Source organism: Podarcis melisellensis (genome assembly GCF_964234715.1).
Source record: "Podarcis melisellensis genome assembly, chromosome: 4".
In the NCBI taxonomy this organism is placed as follows: domain Eukaryota; kingdom Metazoa; phylum Chordata; class Lepidosauria; order Squamata; family Lacertidae; genus Podarcis; species Podarcis melisellensis.
The window spans coordinates 79,781,949-79,806,518 of NC_138531.1; the positions used below are offsets into that span (position 1 = coordinate 79,781,949).

The following is a 24,570-nucleotide window of genomic DNA, read 5'->3' on the forward strand; positions in this document are numbered from 1 at the left end:
ATGTTAATGATTATAGTGAGGAGAACACACTGCCCTGCTTGAAGGAAGGGAATTTCAGGTTGCTGTGTTTGTAAGTTGTTGTTAAATGTCAGTTGAGAAATGTGTGATTGTAGTACTGCTGTGCTTTCTGAAATACCATCCTTTGGGGACTCTAGACTTCTCCCCCCTTCGGCTTGTTGTTTGGTAAGAAGAGTATATTATTCTGTTCAACTATTCACATGTCTAGCATTTTTCTACATTAAGGAGAAACGAGGCTGTCCTCATGTAGCTTTTCTGAATTATCCCTTTTAACAAATCACACTTTGTCAACAGGTTTAGCTTTTCACCGGAATGCCTTCTATCCAAAGAAAGGTTCTCTGGATTTTAGAAGGAGATTTCCTTTGAGAAAACTAAGAGGATTGTAAAACTCCCAAGGTTTGGCTAGGGACCAAATCAATTGACTCAACAAGACTCAACATGTTTTCTTCTTCCAAGTGTCTTCCTAAGTGCATTTATTTGACAATGGGCTTGTTTATATCGCCAGTGGTAACAGAACAAATGGACTACAAAGAATGGGGCTGCATAGATCTATGCGGGAAGCTGACAATCATAGCATCAGAGGGGTTCTTCCTCACGGGTCGAGAGCTACTATTTGCTACAAATGCCAGAGAAACTAGCTTTTTGCCTTGCTGTGGCAAATACACCAGTTATTGCCACATGAAGCTGCATTAGGCCATACATTTGAAGAACTATAATGCCACTTTAAACTGTCACAGCTTCCCCCAAAGAATTTTGGGAGATGCAGTTCTTTTTAAGGATGCAAAGATCTCTTAGGAGACCCCTCGTCCCCTCAAAGAGGTACTATATCCAGAGTGGTTTAGAGCCAGTTAATCTCTCTTCACAGGGAACTATAGTTTTGTGAAGGAGTCTCCCAACAACTCTGTCAGCACCTTTAACAAACTGCAACTCCCAGAATTCTTTGGGGGAAGCTGTGACTGTTTAAAGTGGTATCATAATGCTTTAAGTATTTGGTGACCTCCAGTGCAAATAAAAATATATATATAATAAGGTAAAACCACATTGTTGTGATTTTACCACCTCAGAAAATAATGTGAGAATCAGGCCACATTTGTTTCTTTGGAGGAGGAATGGCCTGCATCACCACAGCAGCTTTTAGTTTCTTAGCATGTGAGAGCCAATGTGGTATAGTCCGTGTCAGACTTAGAAGTGGGAAGAGCCGAGTTCAAAAATATCCCTTCAGTCGTGAAGCACACAGGGTTCGTCTCTCTCAGGCATGCTCCCTAGCCTACCTCACAGAACTGTTGTTAGCATCAAAAGTTTGTGGAAAGGGAAGGAAATAACTATATTGTTTTGTATGCAGCTCCATGGAAGTTGGTTCAGATGTAAATGCAGTGTTTTTTTTCTTGGGTGTATGCATGCCCCTAAACATTTTGTGAATCTAACGGGAGAAGAAAATAATTTTTTTTTAAAAAAATAGTTTCTTCTCTAGCATGGTGAATCGTCAGTTCCATTGCTACCTCCAATGGCGGCCTCATTTCCTGTCACGGTGTTTCCTGAGTCTCAGTCGGAAGTGAGCGTTTAATGTGTGAAGTAGGAGTTGGAATCTAGCATGGTGATTGGTCAGTTTCATTGCTACCACCTCCGATGGTGGCTTCATTTCCTTTCCCGGTGATTTTCTTGAGTCAAACTGAGAGTACCCCTCAACATATTTTTTTTTTTTTTTGGAATGTATGTAAAGAGATAATTTCTGTGGAGGTAGTAAAGGGTAGCATCAGCTGCTGTGTCTTATGGCTGGTTCCTTTCCAGCAAGGCTTTCCCCCATATTGCCACGTAGTTAGGCCTGCTTCATCTGTTATAGTCCCTACATCAGGAGTGGGTAACCAATCTTTATCAAAAGAGTCGAGTGATGTGCTCTGTTAAATGTGTCCTTCTGTCTTTTCTTTTTTTGTAAATAGTAGCCACTGGGGAGGCAGAAGGGAAATCAGGTTCAGTACAAAATCTCCCCCCCCCCCAGCTGCTATTTGTCTCAGTGCTTGTTTCTTTAACATTAGCTATCCCGCTGTCCCCATATTTATATATTATCCTAATATCCTGCCTCAGTGAGGCATACATTTTTCTCCCCTTCCCATTTTATCCTTGCAAAATCCTGTGAGGTAGGTTGCATTGAGAGATAGCAACCGGCCCAAGGTCACCCAGTGAACTTTTTGGCTAACTGGGGATTAATTGTCCTGACTTTCTCCAACTGCATTGGATCTGACCCTGCCTTGTCCTCCTCCCCCAAATCCATCTTAGGTTCCTGCCCCAATTTCTCAACATATTTATGGGTTCAGAACGTATTCTGAATCTCGTGCATCAACTTATCCTTAGGCTTGCTCCTAGAGATGACCCATTCCCCACATTGTTGCAGCTTGTCTTAAAGTGGGAAATATATGTGCTGTTTCAGGTACTTATAGGTCCTTGTAAAGCCTTTATTGTTTTGCTATCATTGTGCATTAAAAAGTCCATGAAAATGCAGGCCAAGCATTACCTCTGGATAACAGCAATGAAAGCAAGTGCAGAAAAAAAGCATTAAAATTATATTTTTATTGCTTAGGTTTCTGTTCCAATGAAAGTTAAAAACAACGCTACTTTCTGCTTTTGAATAACCAACCTTCTCAAATAGAAATCTGGGAGATTGATTTTCTTCCAGAGTTGCTTTGTTTGCTGTTCAGATGCCTTCCTTAGTAAAATATGTACTTGGAATATGGAGCCAGCACTTTAAAATCCTCTCCTTCTGTCTCTGTTTCTCTTCTGATTTCATATATGAAATATGAAGTTGTGTTTTCCACCCCCTCGGAGTTCTGCAAACACTGCTCTTTTTTCCTCCATTAAAAAATCAACTTTATGTTTTTGCTACTCTTCTCTTTTTTTAAAAAAAAATAGGGCATAAATTATTGGCAAGGACAAAGCTTTGTCATGGCAGACTTTCTCAGCCAGCAAAGCAGGTCTGCATGCATTTTATCACCACCACTAGTTTATTAATCACCTTCTAAACCACCATTTCCAGGTAATTTACACATAAGATAATTAAAAACAGTTAAAAGCACAAATGCAACAAAGACACTTAAAACAAGACTAAAACCCTAACAAGTAGACACCCACAATAAAGGTCCATTTATCCAGCTGGAGAACATAGCTGCCAATGTTTCCCTTTTTAAAAAAGCGAAATTCCCTTATTCCAAATAGGATTCCTCGCAAGAAAAGGGAAAAGTTGACAGCTATGCTGGGGAAGCTTGTCGGAACTCACGTCTGGAAAGTTCAGATAGTGGACAGCTGTCGTATTTTGCAATAAATGAGACTAAGACAAATGAAAGCTCCTATGAACTTTTCTAAACACCTTACATCTTGCCCCGAAAGGCTTTCTGTATGTAGTAAATGAGTTACTCCAGTGACAGCTGCTCCAACTTCCTCTTTGAAGTACTAGTTTACTAAATGCAGGGGGTTTTCTCTTTCACCTGGAGTATTCAAAATTAGGGCGGGCACACACACAACCCAGAACATGACACCTGAAGTAGCCCAGCCACTTCCATATTGTACTTCGTCCCCAGCCCCACAAGCTGTTGTTGGACTCCCATCAGCCCCAGTCATAGAATCATAGAACTGTAGGGTTGGAAGCATGGCCTGTTGCCAGGGATGATGGGAGCTGTAGTCCAGCAACATCTGGTTAGCCAGAATAGTAGTTCTGACTCGTGTAAGGACGATTCCTATGTTCCTGTACGTATGTGTCCAACCTTACTTAAGGTAATAGCTGCCACACAGCTCCATTCAGAGCAGCAGCAGTTGCCATACTGAATCTGAAGTGGCCTTGACGTACTGGTTGTGGTATATAAACGAGCCAGATTTATTATTTGAGTAGTTGTGAAAACACATTGTGTGTTGAGCCAGGCAGCAAAATGTTTCCAAGGCTGTTCTCTTGGCTGGCATTCTTTGAGATTCTGTTCATTTATTCTTATGCCACTTCTGTGCATTGCAGCATATATCGTAAATGACTCTCAGCTAAAACATGTCACCAGTATTTTTAATAATCCACCCCTCACCCCTCCACAATCATCAACTGAACAGAAAGGATGGAGCAAAATGCGCTACTGTTGACATAATACCCCAGATGAAAGGGCAATAAACAGAAGTTGGATAAGTTGGATGGTGCCCTGTTATTTAAACTAGGGATGGCAAACTGGAAACCCAATGGCTGTAACTAGCTCCCATTCTGATTTACCTGGCTCCTTTCCCAATTTCCCTGTACCAAGTTGGGTGTGCAAGGCTGTGCTCATTAACCTCACAGATGCCCCTGCTGATATGCATATGCTTCTAGGACCACATTCACACCATGTGCTTAAAGCACTGTGATACCACTTGAAACAGTCATGGCTTCCCCCAGTGAATCCTGGAAATGGTAGTGTTATGTACTAAGCTTGGATCCTAGAACAATAGGCAAGTAGGATCCTAGAACACAACAGCTGATTGGCCTGCAGGAGAAGACTAATCAGGCTCCAGGAGGGAAGCAGAATCAGCCAATCAGACGGGACTCATTGTGTAAATAATGTATATAAAAGCCTGAGGTTTGGGGGGCAATTCAATCACTGTTTTACAAGCTGCAATAAAGAGCATGAAATCACTACAGGACTCAGAGTATATTTCAGGTAGTTTGCTAAGGGTGCTGAGAGCCAACAAGAGACCCCTATTCCCCTCCCACAGCTACAATTTTCAGAGTGGTTTAACAGTCCACCCCTCTTCCTAGGGAACTATATACAGTGGTACCTCGGGTTACATAAGCTTCAGGTTACATACGCTTCAGGTTACAGACTCCGCTAACCCAGAAATAGTGCTTCAGGTTAAGAACTTTGCTTCAGAATGAGAACAGAAATCGTGCTCCTGTGGCGCAGCGGCAGCAGGAGGCCCCATTAGCTAAAGTGGTGCTTCAGGTTAAGAACAGATTCAGGTTAAGTACGGACCTCCGGAACGAATTAAGTACTTAACCCGAGGTACCACTGTACCAGATACTGGGAATTACAAGTGAGGAAAGTGGTGTACTGTTCAGGATTCCTGTAGGCCTCTGGTTGGCCAATGTGAAAACAGGATGCTGGACTAGATGGTTGTCTGTCTCTAATCTAAGATTTCCCCCACTTTTTGAGCACAACACTTATTTCTTCATTCTGATTTCCTTGCAGTTTTTCTCTCATGGTTGCCTAACATTACTCACAATCTATAAGCTGTAGCCTTCTTGCTACAGTGATCTATTCAGCTTTTCATTTCTATTTTAATACTATGATTGACACGGCCCTTGGTATAGACTGGATTTTAATTCCTTGCCAGCCATAACTATGTGCAGTTCTTATTGCATAACTAGTTTTTTAATGCTGCTTTTTTGCTATTTTTTTAAAAAATAATGAAACCATTATTTTTTATTTTACTTTTTTTAAAAAAAGATGCTTCCTATTGCAATTGCTTTTAAACCAGGGATGGATTATGAAAATGGAGCAAATGAAACCAATTACTAGTAAAATACAGGAATTAGTGTGTGTGGGGGGGGGGGGGAGCTTGCAGCCCTCCCAGTGTTGGACAGAATCCGTTCCGGAAGTCCATTCGACTTCCAAAACGTTCGACTTCCAAGGCAGGGCTTCCGATTGGCTTCCGAAGCTTCCAATCAGAAGCCACAGAAGCCCCACCGGACGTTCAGCTTCCAAAAGAACGTTCGCAACCTGGAACACTCACTTCTGGGTTTGCGGTGTTCGGAAGCCAAAACGTTCGACTGCTAAGGCATTCGTCAACCAAGGTACGACTGTATTCCTTTTATATATTGCTGTTTGTAGTGTGTGTGTGTGTGTTTACTATTTTTGTAAACTGCCTCGAGGTATTTGAAGAAAAAGTGGGGTATTAATAATTTAAATAAGTACTTTTAAGCATCCCATTAAACTAATCTGTTTGATCTGATATCAGCCTGATAAAGTGCTGAGATATCTGAGGCTGGATACTGGAAACTCCTATAGAGAGGGAAGCTATGAGCAATGGGATAAAGCTGACTACAGTATTAACAGCCTTCATTACTAGCCACCCCAACACTCAGCATTTCTCTTTCACTCGTTTCCCCTATTGTTTTGTAAACGGAGCTTCTGCATTGCCCTGATTCAGCTAGCTAGATATCATTGAGTGCTAGATATCATTGCCTCTTTATGTGTTGCCATAGGAAAAGTTCCATTTAAACTCTGGGGAATCATTGTGCTTGTGCTCTGAACCACATCCGCACAAGTATGTCTGTATAGCCACAACACATGGGAAGCTTCCTTGGGAGAGCTGATCTTACACTGGTAAAGGAGGTTGGCGAAACTGGCATATGTCTAGGGTGTCAAGTATGAAGCAGGGAAACAAATGAATCCGTGCCTTAAATAACAACGCTTCAGTGCCTCCCTGTCTTCCAGGGTTCAGATACCATATGTCAGCTGAAGAACAAACCCACCTGTTCGTTATTTATAGATGATGCAGCAGAATCGTTGGTGCTGTTTGGGAGGGAAACGGAGGGCTGAAGATAAGGACGAATGAGCGCAACCTCAGATTAGAGCTATCACACTTTCAAGGTGTTCCTCTTCACTTAAGAGGAGGGACGGATGCCCTCCATGCTCAGAGTGGAATGCAGCTCCAGAGCTGGTCTTCAGATGAAGGAAGTGGGGAACCCCGGTTGTACAGGAACATGCATGGACGAAGGCGATATATAAAATTGTTAACAAGTTTAGTGGCAGTAGAATGGGTTGAGTGCTATTGAACAAGTAGTTGTTACTGGATGATTTGTGTGAATGAATTGCAAGGCATGTGCTAGCAGGCTGAGTGTTGTTGTGCATGTTTGTTCTTTAAACTGCTTGGGGACCGTCTTATTAAGCTGTGTGCGACTGTGTTAAATGATAAATAAACAAATATTCATTGCAAATGTATTTGCATTGTTTCGATGCCATTTTATTCCATTGGCACCGTCTTCTCAGTGTATTCTTTTCCTTCCTCTTCTTTACTCTTACCGCGCTTTAATCTGTGTCCCATGCATTCCCAGCCACAATGATGCTGCAACATTATAGCTGCTAATGACAATACCATGGGTGTCTTTGGAGAATAAACTATTTGCTCTTTTAAAAACAAGTTACTGGCAATACAATGTCAATGCAATTAAGAGGTGGGAGGGGAGAACTTGACACAGATGTGCTGTTTTCAGCAGCATAACCTGAAGCTAAAATAATCTCATAGAGTTCGATCCAGTGCCAATCCTACTCAGAGAAGGTCCATTATCATTAAAAGGCATGATGAACTTGGGTCCATTTTCAGTTTTCAGCTATTGCTGAGCTTCCTGCATTGCAGGGGGGTTGGACTGAATGACACTTGGGGTGTCTTCCAACTTTACAGTTCTATGATTCTGATTAATTTCAGTGAGTTTACTCCGAGTAGGACTTAATGGCACGCAACCCATAGAGAACTGTCCATGATACTGAGGTTTTATTGTAAATCAAGAATAGATTTTCAGAGCATTTGGATCACTTTAAAAAAACCTTTCTGGTTCTGATAATCAGGACCTCAGAATTTGTGGAAACCAGCAGAGTTTTGATGTATGGAATACGATGCTCGCTGCTGTTAACTGAGCGAATTTGTTGGCGGTGTGTTACAGTAATCATATTGAGTTTTTTATTTTTTACTTTGCTAGACATCTCAATTTATAAAGGCTGAAGTTCACATATTGATTTGAAAGGACTGACTTGATCCCCCCCCCCCCCCCGCTGGCTTAATTTAACGTCAGTTCATTTGGTCCAGGTTTCCCCCTGTGTCCTTCTAAACGAAGTCTTCATTTATTTCCTTTTTTGTTTCTGAAAACTTACAGCACAGCCAAGTACAGCGTGGTGACATTTCTACCTCGATTCTTGTATGAGCAGATCAGAAAAGCGGCTAATGCTTTCTTCCTCTTCATTGCCTTACTGCAGGTAGGCCTCTGTTGCGAAATTAAACGGACCACATTTGTCCCTCCGTTTAATATAATTACAAGTGAATGTTCTGGGCATATCTTTCCTATAGCAATGATGAAACCCCCGAACTGGGGACCTCACCATTGCATGACACAGTGATCATGCTCCATAGAATCAATGGGAGTGATTGGCAGCAAATTATTTCGGGCTGTTGTTCTGTGCTAAGGGCTTCCAACATCATGCCTTTCCTGATGTCGCTGGACTACAACTCCCATAACTCTCTGCCATACTGGCCGGGTCTGATGGGAGTTGCAGTTCAACAACATATGGAGGCTAACATGTTGTCTACCTCCATATGTAAGAGTATCAGAACAGAGCTGGGACCAAGGGTAGCATTAACTAAACCTAGACCTGGAGGATGTGTTCTCCAGCTTAGGATCTCTGAGGCTCAGGCTAGAGTAAAACAGGCCTATTGAGCACACAAAGGGAGACAGCCAACCTGTATTTGAAATGATCCTGGGATGCTTCAGTCAGGAGCCTTTGTATTGTTTGCCAATTGAAAGGGGTCAGTGTTGCACACCCTTTGTGTCCCTTAACAGAGCTCTGAGACCTGAGCCCAACAGACCTATGCAGTTTGCTAGGTTAGGCCCTAGTTTCAGAGGCTAATGACGCATTGCACCACATCTACAGTGTTGTAGAGCCCTAACACTGGTTTTTAGAAACAAAAAGTTCAAGACAAGGGAATTTAGAGATGCTTCACCCTTGCATTGCCCAGTCATTCTCTTCTCTAAATCACCCCACCAAACCATATTTCCTTATGTATTTGGAATCCGGTGGAAGAAAAGCGGTAGAGAAAGAGTCACAATTTGGAGTAGAGAAACAGCAGGTAAAGAATAGATTTAAGTTACCCTCACCGCTCACCTTTCAACTACAAGTTCTTCCCTCCAGAAGTTGCTTTTCATTTAGCGAATGGCATCAGGAATTTTGGCTTTTTTCTCTCAGTACTTTCCCAGGAGGAGAAATAATTGGTCATAGCCGTGTTCTAGTAACATTAAAAAAATAATAATCATTATTTTCCCTTTTCAGCAAATTCCAGATGTCTCACCAACTGGAAGATATACCACCTTGGTGCCACTGCTATTTATTCTCACGGTTGCTGGCATCAAGGAGATTATTGAAGACTATGTGAGTATACGTTGGGCATTTGGATGAAATAGGCCAACCATCTATTGTTGGAGGGGAAGCGCCATAGCTCAGTGGCAGAGCATCTGCTTTGCATGCAGAAGGTCCCAGGTTCAATTCCTGGCATTTCCAGGCAGGGAGAGACTCCTGTTTGAAATACTGGAGAGCCACTGCCAGTCAGTGCAGGCAGCACTGAGCTAGATGGGCCAGTGGGTTGACATAGTATAAGGCACTTCTCTGTCTTTTCTAACCAATGTTCCTCCGATGCTTTGAAACTTAGATGTGGTCATGCAAGAGACATTTGTGTGTATGGGGCAGGAGCCTATAGAGACATCCATGGACACCTTGCGTTCAAAGGACACCAATTGTGCATCGGGATGTATTAGTTATTTATGTAGTTTCCTGATATTTAATCCCACCCTGCCATTGCACCCAGGATCATTACAGAACCGTGCAAGAAGAACAAATGTGCTAAGAGCAGGAAATCAGGCCTTTGACTCTCTCTCTCAACTCATCTACCTAGAAGTAGCCATTCCATCAGACTGTAAGAGGATACTGGATTAGATGAGCACCTGGCCTCTGATTCATCAGGGTTCTTCTGTTGTTACAAAGCTTAATTTTATATCCTGAGATAAGCCCCACTGAGTTCAGTGGGGCTTACTGATAGGTGAGTCTATGAGGGTCTGCAGTCTTAATGGGCAGCACTGCTCGATTATATGAACTCTGTCATATGACCAGCCTAATTACCAAAGTTCTCACAGCACATCTGAAATACAACAACATAAAAATGGGTGGGATTCAACATAGTTTTGGAGGATTTGTGCACGTGGGGAAGGAAGTCCACTCACACAACAAGACTTTCCCACCCTCTTGTCCCCTCTGCTTACCCCTTAAACATGATCTAGGGTTTTCCCCAACCCTCCAGAGCAAATGCAAGGGGTCCACAGGGGGAAAATCCTGCTGCTTTTTTGGACCTTGTTCCTTGCACGAAACAACTTATTTGAACCCTGCCCTATGAGCTGCTATGGAGATGCAAAAGCGTCCACACATTTCCCATCAGCTTTCAGGTGTTCCAGTTGCTGATCTGCTTCTGAGTCTTCAGGCCACAGCAGGCCCACTGGGGTGCGACCTTGCCCCAGAAATCAGTGCTAGAGCTGCCAGTTCTTAGTCCCTCCCAGAGCAATGTTTCATCACTTGCACTTCCTGCTGTGGCCAGTGACCAGGCCTGATGCGTGGAGCCCAGATAATGGTTTGCAGGGACATGATGGAGGGCTGAAAAATAGCTCTCGCTTTGTATGTAGAAAGTTCTAGGTTCAATCCTGGTGCCTCCAGTTAAAAATCAATCAGGTAGCAATTGATGAGAAGGGCCTTTGCCTGAGACCCTGGAGAGCTTTTGTTAGTCTGAACAGACAAGGCTTTGCTAGGTGGACAGTCTTACCCAACCTGGTATCCTCCAGAAGCTTTGGACTACAACTTCCATCATCTGATTCCATTGAGTATGTTGGCTGGGGCTGATGGGTGTTGTAGTTTCTTCTTCTTTGGTGATCACTTGTAGCTGAGTAAAATTGTCTTCCATAAATATGGTTTTAACAGTGAGTCCGTAAGTGACTGTGGAGGCCAATTCTGGATCTACACCTCCTTCCACAGTGGGGACATTGGTTTCCGGGCCGGAGTTGATAACGGTGTGAATTTGCCAAGTGTGCCTTCCTCTTAGCACATTTCTCCCTTGCATCCTGAGTTTGAGTGTCTTCAAAGCCCATGACACCTTTGGTAAAGGCTGTTCTCCAACCAGAGTGCTCACAGGCCAGTGTTTCCCAGTTGTCAGTGTTTATGCTACTCTTTTGTTGACCACCAGAATTATGCTGGTTGTAGTTTAAAGCATCTAGAGGCTCTGGGTTAGAGAAGCCTTGTCTGACCTTTGAAAGGGCAGCCTCCTTTGTTCCTGACGTGATGCATTCGTAGTGCTAAAATTTAGCAGACCTGGCCCTGTAAGTAGCCTGGAGAGAGGTGACCTCCTGGGAACCACAATTCAGCTAATATCTTTGGAGGGGGGGGGGGGGAATGGATAAAAAAGTACAGCAAACAAAACTAATTACTTCATCACAGACATCCATCAAAGAGAATTAAAACTGTAGCTGTAACAGAGCCTTCCTCAACAAGAGGTTTCCGAGCCACTGTGCAGGCAGAAACTCCCCATGTGTGTCTCTTTGGATCCTAGCCAAATTCATTTGGCTTTTCTTTGCAGACAAAACATTTCAACTTTACCTTGAGACAGGCCTTTAAAGCCCCGTTTCTATTGAACACTGATGAAGTTATGCCACCGAAATAATCCGTCCTTTCAGAAGTTTCTGCCCAGGGCTCCACGGTGTCTGCACAGCCTTGGAAATTACTGGCACAAAGTTGCATTTTTATTTTATTTTATCTAAAATGTATAGGTGAAGCAATATACCATGCGTTGGACGTGGCTCAAAGCCACTCCCTTGGTTGGTAGAAAGTAGAAGAGCTAAAATTGGAAATGCTTGCCTGCTAGACGCAGGCCAGGAATGGTCCATAATGCCGGAGACATGGGAGATTGGATTTGGATTGTGGTTTGTTGTGGTTATTGGGTGGCCTTCAGCAGTCTGCCTTATCTTCGCCTCGGTTCCTATCTGTAAAATAGTAACATTATTGACCTAAATCACAGGGCTCTTGTGTGGCTAAATGGAATAAGGATTGAAAAATACTATACACTCTAAGAGGGCTATTGAGAGTGTTGGGTGAAAATTACTGTAATTTGTTAGTTTTATAACAGTTTCCAGCACCGTCGTGCTTTACGGTTATTGGTTTGCACTATAGCCTGTGGGGGATGTTAAAGTGAAGGCTGTTTACATTTGGGGGGAAATAGGAAGCTGCTTTATACTGTGTTAGACCATTTGTCCATATAGTTCAGTATCTTCTACACAGACTGGCAGTGGCTCTTCAGGATTTCACACTGGGTTCTCTGGCGGTGCCATGATTCGAACCTGGAACCTTCTGCATGCAAAGCATTGGATGCTCTGTCTCTGAGCTATGGCCCCTTCCAGCTACAGTGGTACCTTGGGTTAAGTACTTAATTTGTTCCGAAGGTCCGTTCTTAACCTGAAACTGTTCTTAACCTGAAGCACCACTTTAGCTAATGGGACCTGCTGCTGCTGCCGCGCTGCCAGAGCACGATTTCTGTTCTCATCCTGAAGCAAAGTTCTTAACCCGAGGTACTATTTCTGGGTTAGCGGAGTCTGTAACCTGAAGCGTATGTAACCTGAACCGTATGTAACCCGAGGTACCACTGTACTTGAAACCAAAGGTGCTAACTCTTCCTAGTTGCCTCCACAAACTAGTGACCCCCCCCCCATCCTCATTCCATTCTCTATATTCTGGGGATAATGATACTAACTTGTCTTGCAAGGTGTTGTAAGGCTTATCAGGATAATATGAAGCAGGTGGAGCTCTTAGCAAAAGCACCTTGCAAGTACAGAGATTCATTGTGTGCGCTAGGGCTGGTCAGCCCATTAGAGAGTTGAAAGGCCTTGATACATTTTGGAACTTGATGCAAATGGTAAAGTTCTGTCCTTTGCACACTAAGGAAAATGTCAAGCATAATAGAAGTGGGCTTGTCTCTCGGTTCCTCTGCTTTGCTTTAGCCTTTTGGGTGCACAGATCACTTTTCTCAGTGTTTCTCCAACTATATGCTTGTACTTTGTCTTCCCAATAGAAAAGACACAAGGCTGACAGTACGGTGAACAAAAAGAAAACAGTGGGTAAGGTCTTCTTTTAATTTCCTTTTAAATAAAGTACACACGGGGGGAGGGGGAGGGGATAATAAATAAGACAACCTGATTGTCTTATTTATTATTTCATTTATTTCACAAAGTTTATATGCTGCTTGATTGTAAAAATACAAGCCCTCAAAGCGATTCACGAAAAGGATAAAACGAAATTATCAGTCAAAGACAGTTAAAACAAATATTGAAAACAGTAAAAAAAAAACACACACAATTAAAATCGGCAATGGGGGGGGGGAATCAAACACATGTCAGCATTTTGCATCTCTGGATAAACTTGTCTATTTTTAGCAGGCACTAAAAAGAGTATAGTGAAGATGCCCATCTGATTGCAGTAGGCAGGGAGCTCCACGGTGTAGGTGCTGCCACACTAAAAGATGGATTTCATACAAATGCAGAAATAATATATATGAGAATGGTTTATTTCACTTTCAATATACCATGATCTGTAGTAAAGGTTTGTTTTGGGCTCACTGATCATGATTTACTTGAACTTTTGGAGGCAGCACTAAGCTAAGGATCATGCTTCATTCCTTCCATATGTTAGCAGGGAATGGAAAAGTTGTCCAGATAAAAGCATTTATAGAAAGCCAGCAGCTATGGTTTACTGTGACGTGCAAAGTGGGTCAAGGATTATTTTTGGTTTCAAAAATTTGTGATTTATGACTAAATTCTAATATAACCTGCAAGAGAAAGAATTGGGAGAAAGTATATAATGGTTTAGATGCCACATGTTGGTAATTAGTCATGATTGGAAGTTTTACCTTTTGCCTAATTGTTATAAGTAGTACCTGATTACACTGCGCCAAGGGGGCACGAAACGACACTGCATTATTGTCATTATCAATTCTGCAAGAACGTGCCTTATCCCGCTTTAATTACTATATTCATTATTTCTCTTTGTGTTCCTGTTCCTTTGTCTTATTTGCTGTATTGTCATGGGCAATGGCAGATTCAAATCTAAATAAATGAAAATGAGACGTGCTTTATTTCGACTGAGTGATTAATGCCGCATTCTGCATCATTTCACACAGCCCCATTGTCTCTAATTCCACAAAGGTACAAATAGGCATCAATTGGGTTGGAGCAATCAGTGACGATGCAGTCACCGCGCTCGTCTCAAGCACCACCATGGTGTATAATTGCATAGAATAGTATATTGTATATGATGAGCTGCCTGAGTATATTTAGATCTGTTCCCTTAAGTGATTTTAGCAGTGGCAATCCATATCTGAGAGATAAATAATTACACTGGTTTATACAATTACTTGCAAGCTCCCGTTTTTAAATTAAAATGTGCAGTATTGACTTTTGGCTGAGGTTTTGGCAGAACATCAGGTTTTCTTTCTTTAATTTAAAGCATACTTTATGGGTCAAAATTCAGTGCCCACCCCCCCTTTTAATGTTGTAGATTTATCTGAAATAATGACAGGTTATCTTGAGCTGGTTTTGAGAACAAGCCTCCTCCCCTTCTGGGCCTGTGATTTCCTCCTCTTCCTCCTCTGCTGCAGCTTGGATCTGGCATTCAGAAACTTTCCCCTATACTCTTTTATCAACTATAGCTTTCTGGGTCTGGTATACACATAACACTAAACCATGGCTCAGTATTATGTGTGAACCTACCCTGGCCACCTAAGTATGGTTTGTGAACTATTGTGAAAGGTTACTCACTAACCAAAGTTTTTAGCTGGTTTGTCAACCTTAGCTGACATTAATCTTGGTTTAGTGTTACATATCGACTGGGCCTCTTCCTTAACTATGGCTAAGGAGTTGTCATTACCCAAAAGCTACAGAGTCACTAGTGAAGAACAGCAAAATATTCAAACCACTCTCAAGACTCAGCTCCTCTTGCTGGTGCATCTAACTGTTTTGTGATGTAATTGTGAGGTTTAAGTGAATGTGTGATGCCTCAGCTTTAACTAAGTTTAATAAAGGTAAAGGGACCCTGACCGTTTTATAGATGATTGCTAACATTAACCATGGGGACGTGGGTGGCGCTGTGGGTTAAACCACAGAGCCTAGAACTTGCTGAAGGTTGGCGGTTTGAATCCCTGCGACAGGGTGAGCTCCCGTTTCTTGGTCCCTGCTCCTGCCTACCTAGCAGTTCGAAAGCACGTCAAAGTGCAAGTAGATAAATAGGTACCGCTCCAGCGGGAAGCTAAACGGCGTTTCCATGCTTCTCTGGTTTGCCAGAAGCAGCTTAGTCATGCTGGGCACATGACCCGGAAGCTGTACGCCGGCTCCCTCAGCCAATAAAGCGAGATGAGCGCCGCAACCCCAGAGTCGGCCACGACTGGACCTAATGGTCAGGGTTCCCTTTACCTTTAACATTAACCATGGATAGCCTTAGTCATGGTTTAGCATGTGCAAAGAAGGCCAGACTGTGGTTCATTTTAACGATGGTTAGTCGGAAGCAGCCGTCTTCAACCCATAGTTTATGAAGCTGACTTATTTTTCGCTGGGTGTTTAGAGGACATACTAATTGTGGTTAATTCTAAACTGGAAGTTTGCAACGTGCTCTTCACAGTCACAGTGGCAAAGACATGGGGAGTTTGCAGGGGCAGGCATAAGTTAGGCTTATTCTAACAATGCTAAACCATACAAATGTGGCCACTTAGAACTTCACATTAATTTAAGAATTTGGGATTGTTTCAGCAACTGCTAGAACAAATCTGATCCCTGGGGGAGTTCTGCTTGATCCCCAGTTGCCAACCCAATGAAAAAAGAAAGCTGTAGCATTAAAACTTGCTTGTAGAGCATTTTGGGGAGATGTCAGGGTCTTCTGAGCCTCCCCACTCTACTTTCTTTTTAGAGTGATCAATGACTCATAGACCAATCAGTGATAGGGAACACATTAATATGTGATAATTTAAAAGAGAGAGCGAGAAATATGCAGTTTTCTTTTTTCCTTGTTCTTCCAGTTTTAAGAAATGGGATGTGGCAGAATATTATGTGGAAAGAGGTAAGAACTACATTTAAGATGACTTGTGAATTAGGTACTTTTTAAATGTTGTAATGAACTCATAATTTTGATCTGCACCGGGGTTCTAAGAATGGGATGGGAGCTCAAGGTTCTTAGTTCATATATCTTCACAGAGCAATTCTTAGTGTTTCTCAGGTCACATGTGCTCTCCCATTTTAAATCCCAAGCAAGGAATGATTACTAATTGTGTAATATAAATGCATGTCTGCTTGCTTGATATAGATGTGTCACTCATTGTTTATGGAAGCAGAGAGGAGATGGACAACACTTAGAAAGGAGCCCTGGTAAAAGAAGTTCAGAGTCCTATGTGGCAGTGGTTGGTTTCTTTTCCAAGTGGTGGGTCCATATGCAGCCAAAATGGCGCCATCCATACATAGAAAAGAAACATGGCACCAGCATGATTGGGGGAACACAAAGCTTTCTAGAAGTATAGACAGAAAACCCACAACTAAAACTCCTCATTGAGTGCTGGAGCATGCTCAGTGTGACCATGTTGGTTAACTATTGGAGCAGAAAAATACAGGTGTGTATTTCTGGATTCGGATTGTGTCTGGGTTGATTTGTTTGTGGGCGAATCAAGGCTAGATCTCCAAATTCAGCCCAAAATTGGGTCAGGGGTGGGATGGGGTGGAGCTTGCACAGCCCTAGTTAATAATGCTGCTGGGGGGGGGGGGAGCCAGTAAGGCAGATCATGAAATTAAATATGTAAGACAGCATTTGCACAGCATTAATACATTAGTAAAAATCCTGAAAGCCAGGAAGGATAATAGGGTACAATGTTGTCATTCAGCTCCTTGCCAATTTGAATACATCATATTTTATTCTAGAGTGCAGACTGCTTAAAATGGGCTGATGAAGAAGGGGTACATTTCATTTCACTCAGAACATGTATCTCCCTTCCGTTGGTACGATGTAGCTGCCACATTATGTAAACTAGGAACAAATTTGCAAATGAAAGTGAGAAGGAAACATCACCCAAGCTGCTTTAATATGCTTCACCCTGAAAAGAGGAATATGTTTTAAAACATCGAAGGAAGCAAAACTTGGAACACCTTTGTTGGATAAAGTGAATTGGAATAAAAGGATGAAAACCTTTGGCTTAGTGCAATAGGACCATTCACTTAGGTTACAACCCTTCATTCGGTTATGTTGATTATAGGCCATTGAAGTCCACTGGATTTAGCCTGATACAACGCTGGCAGAGGGACGCGGGTGGCGCTGTGGGTTAAACCACCGAACCTAGGACTTGCTGATCAGAAGGTCGGCGGTTCGAATCCCCGCAATGGGGTGAGCTCCCATTGTTCGGTCCCTGCTCCTGCCAACCTAGCAGTTTGAAAGCATGTCAAAGTGCAAGTAGATAAATAGGTACCGCTCCGGTGGGAAGGTAAATGGCGTTTCCATGCGCTGCTCTGGTTTGCCAGAAGCGGCTTAGTCATGCTGGCCACATGACCCGGAAGCTGTCCCTCGGCCAATAAAGCAAGATGAGCGCTGCAACCCCAGAGTCGGCCACGACTGGACCTAATGGTCAGGGGTCCCTTTACCTTTTACCTACCGCTGGCAGATAAAACCAGGAAAAGAAAAGGGCAGAGTCAGCCATGCAATTCTTTACTCCTGGTGTCCCTGTCTATTCCACATCTGCTCTATTTTCTCCCTAGCTCCCTCTTTCTCTTTGAGTCCCTGGATGCAGCCCTTTCCCCTCCCGTTTCGAGGATCTGCCTTCTGATGCCATGGCATCAATGCCTGCTTTTTGCCACTTCCACTCAGGAGGCATTGCTGGATGGCAAGAGGCAAAGACCCCAGACTCTGTCCCTGCAGCGAATGGGCTCCCCTCAAAACTGTGAATGCTCATTATAACACACTGTTGTTTCCCCGCTTCTCTTGGTACGGAGGATTGACTAACTAACAGTATGGATGGACTCTTGTCTTTCTCTCTGTTCGTTTTCTCTCTTTTCATGCTGCTGCACTCCTGCCCCTGGCTCAACAGGTGGCAGTGGGAGATTTTGTGAAGGTCACCAATGGGCAGCACCTCCCAGCAGACATGATCATTTTATCTACCAGGTCAGATATGCTGAGTGGGTGTGAAATGATGCTTCTGCTAAACTGAGGTTTTTTAAGAAACAATCTTTGCACTTAAAGAAATTCAGATAATATGGGACGGCCTTCATTCCTCCCTTCCCTGAATTGGTTACATGCAGGCACCTTCAGCTCATAGGGGCAGCATCTGAATGTGCACTAGAGCAGCACACTGGCTGCATTTGGGCAATCCTATTAAGTTGACATGCGAATACACAACCCCCCTTATTCCTTCCTCTGTGTGAGAGCTGCAATTCAACCAGGAAGCCTCTAATTAACCATAGTTTCCTGTTCACTGGGAAAACCTATGGTTACTAACTTTGGAACAAGTGAGCACATCAAACCATAGTTTTGAAGTTTAATATTCTGCAGAATTTCATGCTCTCCTATTAACCCTCTCCCATTAGGTAAAGAGCAAGCAGCCAACTTCCCATGTTCCGTGAAAGATACTTTCTTCTTTTACATATTGGCACAGACACCCGAGGCTCAATTCCTTACTATTACAAGTAATGTCAGAATGGAGAAACCAAATGGGCTGAGAGGATGACACGGTTCCATCTCATTACCACCGTTGGTCCTCAAGGCGGATTGCACTGCAGGGGAATGAACCACATAATTTGTTTTGCATCTGTGGTTTCTCCATACAGATGTTACTAGAACAGTGTTGTGCTGGAAGTGGGTTCTGCCACACTGCTACATAAATTGATGCTGCGTTATGGCAAAGTCTGGCCAATGTCCCTTAATGCTATTTGTGCTGGACATTTCTGCAAAGGATTGCTTTTGGTAACATCAGTTTTTCCCATGGTGCATAGGATTTATTTATTCATTTATTTAAATAGGCCTCAGTTCACCAGAGTCTGCATGTTCTGAAGGTGCCGTGTTTCCTGATTTTGTATAAAGCCTGCATTGCATTAATTTTCTGCGCTGTTTGCATACTAAAAAATAAATGAAATCCTTATGATAGAGTTTCTTTTTAAAAAACAAAACACCACAAATTCAGTTAACAGTTTTGGGGAAAATCACTGCTTGAATTATTGTGTGAGCCAGTGAGTGTACTTTTATTCTTTCTTACTTATTTTTCAGGCACCTTTCTTTTTAGAGGTTGCTTCTTAAGCATGGTGTGTATGATATATAACATGTTGCTGTACTTTTGCAGTGAACCTCAGGCGATGTGCTATATTGAAACATCTAATCTCGATGGCGAGACTAACCTTAAAATACGGCAGGTAAAAAAACCAACATAAATCTTTTTATTTTTTTGAAAAGTCGAGGAAATGACAACTAGGAATAGCAGAAATATTAGTTGGAATAAGAGGCTTTCTACTGCATGTCTGAATATTGGTTGTTCATTATAGCAGCCACGTAAATATGTACCCATTGCTCAACTTAGCATAACCACAGCACCTATGAGAGGGGTATGGGAAGGCATTCTTGGGAGACTTATTCTCTAGGGTTGTAGTCACAGGCTTAGGAACAGGTGAAGTTGCCTGATACCAGGTCAGATGTGATCTGTCTTGTCCAGTATTGTCTACATCAGGACAGGGAATCTTTGGCCCTCCAGATGCCATTCCACTACAGCGCTCATCATCCTTGACCATGGACCATTGACCATGCTTTTTGAGGCTGATGGGAGATGGAGACAGACAATGGCTGGAGGGCCACAGGTCCTTTGTCTGGTCCAAAGTGATCAGCAGTGGCTTTCCAGGCAGAGCTGTCGTCATCTGCTACCTCATCCTTTTAGCTGGAGAGAAATGGCAGGACCTTCTGCATGTTTTAATACTGTGTTATGACTCCTCCAAAACTATGGCCTAGAATGTGCCTCTCCTTTGGTCATCCCCAGTAACTTTCAAGGGGGTTGTCAAAAATCAATTGGGGCAGGGAATCATTATTTAAGATGAGGCAGCAGACAGTTTAGTCCTTTTTTATTATTTAAATGAGAAAGATGTTGTCTGAGCTGCATCCCAGCAGCATCCGCATTTGACACAGCTTGGCACAATGGGAACGGTACTTCTAGTAGAACCAGGAGAGTCTTAATGCAGTGTAAGGCAGGCAGCTTTACATGATAGACCCTGAACCCGGGGTAACTTACGTGCTGCCCCCAGATGTTGCTTGATTCCCATCAACGTGGCCAACAATCAGGGCTCATGGGAGTGTTGAAGTCCCAACAGTTTCTGGAGGGGCACAATGTGATGTAGTCCTGTGCTAATTCACGAGAAAAGAAGAGTTTAGTTGGTGACTGTGCCTGTGGACTGGTCCCTTGCAGGGTTTGACCCAGACTGCTTGCCTCCAGTCAAAAGAAGAAGTGATGAAAACGTCTGGGAAGATAGAGTGCGAAGGGCCCAACCGGCACTTGTACGACTTCACTGGAAACCTGCGTTTAGATGGCCAAAGGTATTCCTTGGATAGAAGAATAACTATTGTCATGTTTAATGCCCATCCCCCCACACCCCATGTGCCTAAGCTTTACTCCAGGATACTGGGCCTCTCTCACAAAGGTCTTCTCTCCCCCGTGCATGGCTATGCACACTTGAAGGGAGCTGGAAAGAGGGGTTGGCTTTGTATGCATGAGGGAATAGGATCACAGGGGATTGTGGGTCTTTGCCCAGGTGTCCTTCTGGTAGGGATGGATAAACCTTTCCGTTCTGTTTTCTCTCATTTTCTTGTTTTTCCAATATGAAATTCGGTTCTCCATATTTCCACATTGATTTGATTTTTTTAAAATGTCCTCATGAAAATCCACCAGCATTTTAATGCAGGTTTCTATTATTATACACATATTTGCATGAAAATTAGCCTAATATGTTCTTCTATTGTAAAAAAAAAATCCCCTAAGGAAACACATTCTTTGCATCTTTTTGCATACTTTACCTAGTACACACATCTTTGTACACATTACTTGGTTGGGGAACTGCAATGCAAAATTCCTCCTGTACCTTTCTTATTTTATTTTAAATTTTAAGAACATCTTTGTGGTGCATCTTGTTTTTTGGACCATGCTGTTGTTTCCACCTCCAACCTTTTTCTCCTTCTTCATCCTCAGTCCAGTTCCTATTGGACCTGACCAGATCTTACTAAGAGGTGCACAGATAAGGAACACTCAGTGGGTTTTAGGAATTGTTGTCTACACAGGACACGATACGAAACTTATGCAGGTAAAGTTGGCTTTCCATTACCAAAGAGTAGATTTGCCAGTTTTTCACCTTTGCTTATTTCTTTTATATATATAGTGTGTGTGTGTGTGTGTGTGTGTGTGTGTGTGTGTGTGTGTGTGTGTTTATACTGGATTGTTTTTTTAAAAAGTGATTTACCAAAAGGATAAAACAGTGAATTTATCTACAAGAAGAATTAACAACATTAATTTAAGACTTTCAGAAAGTTAAAATAACAATAAGCTTAAAAACAGATTTTAAACTCCTATCAATTTTCTAAATATCTAGGTAGAGTTGTCTAAACAGAAGTGTTTTTAGCAGGAGCCAAAAAAGAATACAGCGAAGGAACCTGCTTGTCATCAGTAGGCAGGGAGTTCAAAAGTGCAAGTGCTGCCACACTGAAGGATTGAATTCTTACAAAGTGGGAGACTTCTAGGGAGGATACACACCACTCCTCTAGCACAGTGGTTCCCAAACTTCCTGCCCCACGTAGACCACTTGAAAGTTGCTGAGGTTAATTATTTTTTTCTGTCTAGCTGTTTTAATGTGCTGTGCTAATTTTTAATTGCCTTTTCACCGCTTCTTTTATTTCTTATATATTGTGTTTTATTGCACTTGCAATTTGAATTCTGTGGAATCTGAATTGTAATACAATAAGATCCAATTTAAGCAGTGAAAAGAGCAAGCAATACAAATACAATTAAAATACAGATGGATATTTAACATGGACCACTTGCATGAAGCTTGCAAAGATTTATTTCCTAACGGTAGCCTCACCTCACTTTCCCCAGGGGCGAGTTAAGACCTAACTGCCCAAAGGAAGGAAGAAGTGAGAATGTTTGTTGATTCTTCACACTGGGGCAGACTAAAATAATAGAACTGTAGTGTTGTAAGGGGACCCAAGGGTCATCTAGTCCAACCCCCTGCATTTCAGGAATTTCAGAATGGCCACCAAGGAAAGATGAGCATTGCCATCCTGTTACGCTGCTGCTGAAAGAATTACACTTGCTGCTAGTCAGATACCAGGATAAGTTCAAGGTTCTGGTGTATAGCCTGGGACTAAAGAATAGTCTCATCCCTTCTGTACCCAACTGATCATTGCACTCTGCAGGAGAGGGACTTCTAGGTACAGTCTCCAGCATCTCCTTGTATTTCTGGGGAAAGTTCCTGCCTGAAATCCTGGCGAAGCAGTGCAAGCACTATGGGGTTAGATGGTATATAACGCAGCTACACAGGTTCCTCTGGCTCTTATATGATGAGCTCGGTGAATTGATTCCACTTCTCTGGCTGTTCCTTTCCAGAATTCAACCAAAGCTCCATTGAAGAGATCAAATGTGGAGAAAGTGACCAATATGCAGATTCTCATTTTGTTCTGCATCCTGCTCGTCATGGCTCTAGTGAGTTCTGTGGGTGCCTTACTATGGAACAGAACACATGGAGAAGTCATTTGGTACTTTGGCTCAAACAGTAAGCAAGATCAGCATCTGTGTTTGTCTCTCTATGTGTGATCCTCTTATTCCAGAATCAAAAACGCTGTTGCTTTAAGAGAACAAGTAAGACCACATCTACACCACACATTTGAAGCACCGCGATGCCGATTTAAACAGCCATGGCTTCCCCCAAAGTATCATGGGAACTGTAGTTTATTTAGGGTGCTGAGTGTTGTTAGAAAACCCCTATTCCCCTCACAGAGCTACAATCCCCAGAGTGGTTTAACAGTCAGTCCCTTTCCTCAGGAAACTCTGTGAGTTGTAGCTTTGAGAGGAATAGGCGTCTCTTAACAATGATTAGCACCCTTAACAAACTACACTTCCCAGGATTCTTTGGGGGGAGCCATGACGGTTTCAAGTGGCACCACAGTCTTTAAATGTATGGTTCGGATCTGGCCATGCACTGGTAAGCTAAGGTACTCACCTTAACTTCTGTACAGTTTAACAATTAAATATGTTCTGTCTACAGACTCCCATATTGTTCTCACTTGCCCTCCCAGGCTTTTCCCTTGGCCTTTCAGCCTGAAAGAAGCAGCTGTGCGTTGGTGCCAAGGAAAAACACCTGCCCTTATTGTCTCAGCTGCTTACAGAGATCATTTTGCAGTGTTATGTATACAAGGGTAGGGTTGTGTTTTGCTTCCTCCTGGTCCTGTTTACCTCCCTTTAGCAGGTTTAGTTGGAACCGACGTACAAAAGGCTGAGAAGACAATAGATGTTGCTGGACAGAAAAGGGGGAGGGAAAGGAAGGCATTTGTGTTTCAGGGCCAGTGATCCAGAAATTGTTTGGGGCCAGCATAGGGCACTGTTCCAGGTTTCAACAGGTGAAGATGGAGGAGCGAAGGTGGGGACAGGATTATTGTGAAATTCACTGGAGTAAAACTGAAATCATAAGAAGGGTGTCTCTTTTAGCCTCGGATGCATTCCTGGTCACTTTGCAGAAGACCCCAGTGTCTTCGTAGTTTATGCATTCTCTTGTCTGCTATAGCTAAAGCCCACAGTTTTTTTTATAGTATAAGGAGAGGTTTAAATCTTTCAGATTTTTCAATTGTTGAGCTCTATTGAAATCCTGGTTTGCAGCCATTTGGCACCCAGATCACAAGATCCTTAGAACTTGAAGCTTGTTCATTGCATGGGTTCAATAAAGAGAGTTATGGTGATGCCATGATGTCAGTATTACAGCTGCACTTGAGGAAGTATAGAACCTTCCCTAAAGGTGCACTTCTTTACTGGGATTTTGCCAATTCCCCTCCACTCCACTGCAGTGGCATTAAGGAGGCCTAAGTGCAAATGTGTGCACACCAACGGTTTGTGGACCTTACTGATTGCATTTCAAAGTGGGTCGCAGGTTCTTAAAATGCATTCCGGCTGCTATCTCATGCTGCAGATGCTTACCAAAACAAAACAAAAAACCCCCACCACACCATAGCAATAAATGCATGTCTTTTAAATACTGTGAACAATGCTGTTACTGGTGGCGATTGTCATTCTGAGTTGCTTTTCTCAGCTGTCATCTGTTGTTTCTGATGCTTTGCCCTTTGGGTGGCCGTGCCGAGAGAAAGCTCTTTGATCTCCTTGGAGGAGGGCATCAGCTCTCACCAATGACATTTAGGGCATTCCTTGTTGGGCTGGCTTTGATGGCGTGGCTTCTTCGCGGAAGCCTCTTTCTGTCCTAATGGCGCCTGGCTGCTCACTCTGCCCCTCTCTGCCCTTTAAAAATAGATCTGCGAGAATTAGAACAAGACAAATGGTGGGAGCAGAAGGGAAAGCAGGATGGTACATTTCCTCTGCACAGGATCCTTAAGTGCAGGATGTGGCGTCTGATTGGCCACTGCGAGGACAGGATGGGCCATTGACATGATCCAGCAGGCGCAATTTGTGCTCTTATATTAGATGTGATTAGATATTAGATTAGATTAGTGA

General features: G+C 42.8%; 1 protein-coding gene across 9 annotated transcripts in view; it reads left to right on the forward strand.

Moving 5' to 3' along the window:
* The window catches only part of ATP8A2 (ATPase phospholipid transporting 8A2), a 308,445-nt gene that overhangs the window by 53,466 nt on the left and 230,409 nt on the right, over positions 1–24,570 (forward strand). For 6 of the 9 annotated variants that reach the window (XM_081909320.1, XM_081909321.1, XM_081909322.1 and 3 more), the window contains exons 3-11: positions 7,892–7,991; positions 9,060–9,158; positions 12,886–12,931; positions 15,877–15,917; positions 17,923–17,996; positions 19,168–19,237; positions 20,275–20,402; positions 21,052–21,163; positions 22,462–22,627. In XM_081909320.1, coding sequence (XP_081765446.1) covers positions 7,892–7,991; positions 9,060–9,158; positions 12,886–12,931; positions 15,877–15,917; positions 17,923–17,996; positions 19,168–19,237; positions 20,275–20,402; positions 21,052–21,163; positions 22,462–22,627 — 836 coding nt within the window. Of the gene's footprint in view, positions 1–7,891; positions 7,992–9,059; positions 9,159–12,885; positions 12,932–15,282; positions 15,358–15,876; positions 15,918–17,922; positions 17,997–19,167; positions 19,238–20,274; positions 20,403–21,051; positions 21,164–22,461; positions 22,628–24,570 lie in introns of those variants that run through there. The other 3 variants (XM_081909327.1, XM_081909326.1, XM_081909328.1) reach the window with 3 other exon arrangements.